Source organism: Rhinopithecus bieti, unplaced genomic scaffold (assembly GCF_001698545.2).
Source record: "Rhinopithecus bieti isolate Rb0 unplaced genomic scaffold, ASM169854v2 scaffold_72161, whole genome shotgun sequence".
Lineage (NCBI taxonomy): Eukaryota > Metazoa > Chordata > Mammalia > Primates > Cercopithecidae > Rhinopithecus > Rhinopithecus bieti.
Window position 1 is genome coordinate 461,872 of NW_016828382.1, and position 6,111 is coordinate 467,982.

Sequence of the window (6,111 nt, forward strand, 5' to 3'; positions counted from 1 at the left end):
GGAGGGAGGGAGGGAGGGAGGGAGGGAGGAAGGAAGGCAGGAAGGCAGGAAGAAAGGAAGGAAAAGTAAGTGTAGCTGAATTAAAACCATAGCTCCTCAGCTTCATGAAGCACTGGGCAGGGAAAGAGAATTAAAGATAGTGACTATTTCAATGCACTGAAAAGGAAAGGATTTCTTATGTTTAGTGTTAGATTGATTGATTGATATATTACATTCTATAGATGGTCTTTATTCTCCCAAATTTTAATTTTCTCAACGTTCTCTCACAGGTGTAAGCTATATGATTAATGGCCACAGGATAACTGATACCACGGTAATATAGTTGGGTTCCCGCCCATGTGCTGCCAATATTCATAAGAGAAACATGTTCTTGGAGGAAACGGAAAAATGAAAAAGTAAGAAAGCTATTGACATAAAAACATTTCAATACAGTTTTAAATAGAATAGATATCTGGGAGAACAGACATATTAAATACATCCCTCCAAAAGAATAAATTCTATTATGTAAAATTTAACTGATTTCTTCTAAGATAAAGAGAGCCCAGGAAATGAAATGAGACAGTGAGAAAACCACAACATCAGTGACTGTGAGAGGTTACTACAGGTTGAGGATCCCTAATTCAAAACTTCGAAATGCTCCAAAATCTGAAACTTTTCAGTGCCAACATGATGCTCAATTTGGATTTCAAATTTTTCGGATTAGGGATGCTCAAAGAGAAATATTCCAAAATTTGACATCCAAAACACATCTGATCCCAAGCATTTCAGGTAAGAGATATGTAACCCATACCTGCCAGACTGGATACTAAGCACTTAACCACGTTATTTCACTGAGTCATCTAAAAACAACCCTAGACTTTATTGTTCTTTGGAAGACTTGGAGAAAGAGAGGATTTAGTTGTAGAAGATCTCACAGATAGTTAAGTGTGTAACTCCCAGACACTTGACTCCTAAGTCCAAGCTTTTAACCATTAGGGTACCATTAGGTTATCATACTGCATTTGCTGAGAGCTTTCTATATGCCAAGTCCTGTCCTAGGCACTTTCTATTATCTCACTTAATCTGTGCAAGGTATTATTGCCTCAATTTTATAAATGAGGAAACTGATACATAGAGCAGTTAAGTAACATGCCCAAGGCAAGTAGGTTGGTTTGTTTTTAAAGACTTCAAGTTTTTTCAGAGCAGTTTTAGGTTCCCACCAAAACTGAAAGGAAAGTACAAAGATTTCCTGTATCCCCTTCTCCCCATCCAAATGAATAGTTTCTACCATTACCAATGCCTCACACCAGAGTGGTACATTTGCTGCAATTAATGAACTACATTGACATACCATTATTACCTGAAGTCTAAAGTTTTTATTAGTGTTCATTCCTGGTGTACATTCTATGGATTTGGACAAATCTATAATGACATTTATGCACCATTATGGCAGTCAGGTTTTTAAGCCAGGTCTTTCTGACTTCAAAGCTTGTACTCTTAAATGCAGAATCAGAATGCAATGAAAAAAGAAAAAACTAAGAGAGAGATAATTTGTGTGTGTGTGTGTGCACGTGTGCATGTGCAAGAGAGAAAAAGAGAGAGAGAATGACAGAAAGCCTTATTCCTCCCAAATTAACTAAGGAATCACCTGGGACTAAAAATGTTTCTACAGTGCAAGACCTTTCTCTAGCTCAGTGCTTCTCAAGCTTGGCTGCATGCTAAAGAATCCTGATGCTCAGTCTCTGCCCCAGACCAAATAAACCAGAATCTCTGGAGGAAAGAACCAGGCATCAGTATTTGGTAACACGCCCAGGTGACCTTAATTTGTAACCAAGGTGAGGCCCATTATACTTGGCCTCTCCTTCAGCTGTGTGCAACTGTATTACTTTTCTCACTTGTGTATATTTAGAAATAGAAGGATAATGCTACCTCAAAACCTTCAAAATAGTGGCACAATCTCAGAATTAAAAAAAAAAAAAAGCTTCTCTCTTTTCCTCAGATTCACTTAGATAGAAAGCAGAAAGTTCTTGAGCTTATGAGACTCAACAGTTATTTAAAAATACCAGTTGACTACCGTTGTTGTAGTCAGTTACAAGGGTAATTGTTGACTTAATTAGGTTTACAGATGTAATGATACACACAACTAAAGTTGACTCCAAATGTCTTTGCCAACTCAACAGGATAATACTAAATGTGGACTCTTTTGTTCCCCTTGTACTTCTCCAGGTCAGAAGCATAGGAGACAGCCCTAGGACATTTTGGAAGTGATAGGCATATAGGTTAAATGCCCATCCTTTTGGTTACCACCTTCCCTCTTGCCATTTTTAATTTATGATTTCAATACTTTCTTCTCCAGTCTCTTCCTTTCCTAAGAGATTTCAAGTCAATTTCCATTGATCATAGTCCACCTGAGCCTAATGAATCAAATATATTTTATAATAGATTTTATTTTTTTAGAGCACTTTTAGATTCACAGAGAAATTGAGCAAAAAGTAACAGAATTTCCCTATTATACCCCTTCCCGACTACCCTCTCAGTTTTTCTTATTAACATCATCTTGCATTAGTGTGGTCCACAAGTCCATAGTTTACATTAGGGTTCACTCTGTGTTGTACTGAAAGCATTAATTTTTAACTGCCCTACAGTGATCATGTATTCTGCGACAGTGCATTAAATCATCATTTACAAATAAATTACAACCTGCCCAAACACTGGTTAATAAAGATTGCCCTGCAATTTCTGTGTCCCCATGTTATCTTTTTCCTAGACAGGTAGGGGGAGCTAGAAAGCAATATTTTAAAAGGGAAACTTTTCCTTATTACATCTCATCCAGATTGTTTATTTACTCTCTCTATATGGTATATATGTGGTATGCAGTGGTACATAGGCACATGCTCTGCGAAGAAGTTTGAACCAGTAAAAAAAAGAAATCAAGAGTCAAAAAAAGGAGTTTTCAACCTGGCTAGCCTAGGACACAGGAAGGTGTGTTCTAAGCCAGAAGGAGAATAGGCTTCCTAGTTTTAACGCATTCCATTTGGATTTCTCTACCCATTGAGGGAATGCACTTGCTAAAGTTGCCAGTGGGGATGACTTTTATAACCATTCTTTTTTTCTTTGGGTAGGTGAGGAGAGAAAAGAAAAAGGAAATACAGCAAGACTACAGAAGGGTCAAATCCAGTGGTCATTGCCTCTAATACCCCAGCAGCATGTCATGTGACTCTCTCCTGCCTCCTGAACCTACATGTCCTACCAGGGCCCACAAGACTGCCATGGACACCTTTTTGGACAGCTGCTGCCCTGGGTATGTGAACAGCACCATTTGACACATGCAAAGCAAGAACTCATGCTGCTTAATCCAGTTATTCTCATTCACCCATAGGGGCATTCCTAACTCAAGGCCAAGTCCACCCCTGAAATCGTCCGACACTTTTTAAATGCTCTTTTATTCCCTGCCAGCTACATATGGCCTATGAGACTGGCCTGACAGAGCCAAAGCAGAGCTGTCCCGCAGCCAGTTGGCAGCAGGTGTGGCCACAATCTGTGGCAATGAAGACAGTACTTCAGTGAGGCGGGCACCTTCCCCAGACAGGACTCCCTGGAGCCAACTGAGAGCCTAGGTCTCAGGACCAGATGCTCTTTAATGCCAGCCATTAGCCTGAAGCCAGAGACCAGTGCCCAGGGGCAGTTTATCCAAAGCACTGATGGGATGCTTGTTTTAATTTCTTGCTTCAGTTCTTGCCTAGGTATCATATCCAGTGTTTCTCCCTTATGAAGGGCCATCAGCTATCCTTTAAACTAGCACATCTAAAAGCGACGGCACTGAATTCATACTGCGTTTACATAGGAAAAGCTACTATAGCTGGCTTGCTGAAAGATTAAACTGAAAATTAACCATGAAACACAATGAACATTAAAGTTTGAAAAGTACTAAATGTGTTCATATTGAAGTGAAATAGCTCTAACTCAAGGGTCATGAAGGGATCTTTCCTTTAGACAGAGACACAGATTTACTTACCCTCCCATCTTGCAGTCCCCAGTTCCACCTTCCCAGGCTCTTACATACTTGGGATTGGCCCACAGGGACACTGGATTAAAGGTTCCACTTGAAAAATAAGGTCCCACTGGGCTCAAGAGTACAAAGAGCAGGGCTTTGGTAGGCTTCTTGACTCCAAGAGAAGGCTGCAATGAAGTAGAAGTACACACAACCGTAACTTAAAATGTAGACACCAGTCTTAAAAGTCTAGAATAGATTTATTTCTGTCTCCCAGAAGGACCATTGAATGACAGGAGCTATTACCATACTTTTAAAATTGAGTTACACAAAGCCTAATGGTTTTTAAGGAGGAAATCCTGAGAATGGAGCACATACATTTCATTTTGCTTTGCCTTCTGAGTTGTTACAATTTTAAGCAAAAAAGCTGGATTTGTCCATTTTTGTGCATTAGTAGAGTTTTGGAGGAGAGACATATTTCCAACCACTATCTATATAACACCTTTCAAGGTTGCATTGATTGGGAATTGAGAAAGGGGAGAACCCAAACATGGTTTTAGTCTTTGGGGGGTAAAATACAATATTTACTTCTCTAACTCATCCTTCTGTTTCACAGCCTAAGTGACTGCTTCAGGACATGGCAGGGTCTTCAGCAGGTGGTAGGTGGAGGGGAATGTGCCATTAGCACACCTGCCCACATCAACTAGCAGGTAGCAAGAGTACAGCTTCAATAGAGGGATAAGCACTGTTAAATCAAGTTTTGCCTACAGCTGCCTCATTACATTATTTTAAGCTCGGCCTAAAGGTTTCTCTGTACATCATGAACTATAACCTAAATGGACATTATAAACAGACTGTAGCCTACTTTTGTGCCAATCACTGAGTTTTGGCCAATCAAATGTGGCCAACTGTTCAAATAAGGCAAACACTGAGTTATAGCCAATCCAGCTGTTTCTGAACCTCATTTCTGTTTTCTGTATGTCACTTTCCTTTCTCTGTCCATAAATCCTCTTCCACCACGCGGCTGCACTGAAGCCACAGGGCCTACTCTGGCTGGGAAGGCTGCCCGAGTTGCGAATGGCTCTTTGGTCAATTAAATCCTTTTAAATTTAATTCGGCTGAAGTTTTTTTTATAACAATATCATTAAAAAAAACAGGGAATGAATGACTTATAAATAACAAAGATAGAAGGCCGTCTTTCCCACAAACACTGTAAAGCCAGAAGCCCACAATGCAAAATCATGCCAATTCCTCCAGCACAAGAGCAGTTATAAGTAATTAGGGTTCATTGTTTATAAAGGAAGAAAACGGAGAGACCCAACGTTTTGAAGGCTACATATTAAGATAGAAATTATCACTGGGCTATCCTCAGCAATTCAAGACCACACAAAGTGAAAAAAAAAGGCAGTACTATTAGGTTAAGAGTTTCGGGACATAAACCACTTGTGTCCAATCTCCACTAGAGCCTGGTCTACCTGGATAGGAATGGGGATCTGTCAGGAAAAGAAAGAGAATCTTTACAATAGAAAAGACTCAACTTGCGCTGATTTTGTGGCTTTGTAATGTTTCTTGAGGGATATTTTTATCTGAACTTCAATTAAACTTCCCCTTACTATCCATTGCCCCACAGTCCCTCACCCACTGCTCAATACTCAGACCACCAAAATCAGGCAGGTAAAATATTAATGAGCATAAACAAATGTGTTTGCACAAGCGCACACCAATGCTATCTGAAAGGCATGCCACCTTAGGAAATGGGAGTCTAATTTCATTAGCATTCCATTGGAACATGATAACCAAAGGGCCTGGGTGGCCACAACAAACCTATGGCGGTTGATGGAAGACTATGTCAGAGAAATCCGTCAGCAAGCAACAACAGGTTTTGATTGTTAGCTTGTGTTTGCTCTTTAACGGAGGCTGAAGATTCAAGGAGGACCATCCTACCAATAAAGGATAAAGCGCCTTAAAGCTTCATTTGCCTTTTTTGGTTTCACTGTTTGGGAGGAAAAACCTAAGCATACTACACATCTGCTTTTCTTCCCAGCTACGATAAAACTGAACCATCTTATCTCTGCACTTTTATTTAACCTCTCAGTTAAGAAATGAAACCACTCAGTGTGGTCAAAAAAAAAAAAAAAAAA

General features: G+C 39.8%; 1 protein-coding gene across 3 annotated transcripts in view; it reads right to left on the reverse strand.

Annotated features, from left to right (window-relative positions):
* Positions 1 to 6,111, reverse strand: part of BCAT1 (branched chain amino acid transaminase 1) — a 137,805-nt gene that overhangs the window by 32,677 nt on the left and 99,017 nt on the right. For all 3 annotated transcript variants that reach the window (XM_017864524.1, XM_017864523.1, XM_017864525.1), the window contains exon 6: positions 3,995 to 4,158. In XM_017864524.1, coding sequence (XP_017720013.1) covers positions 3,995 to 4,158 — 164 coding nt within the window. The remainder of the gene's footprint in view (positions 1 to 3,994; positions 4,159 to 6,111) is intronic.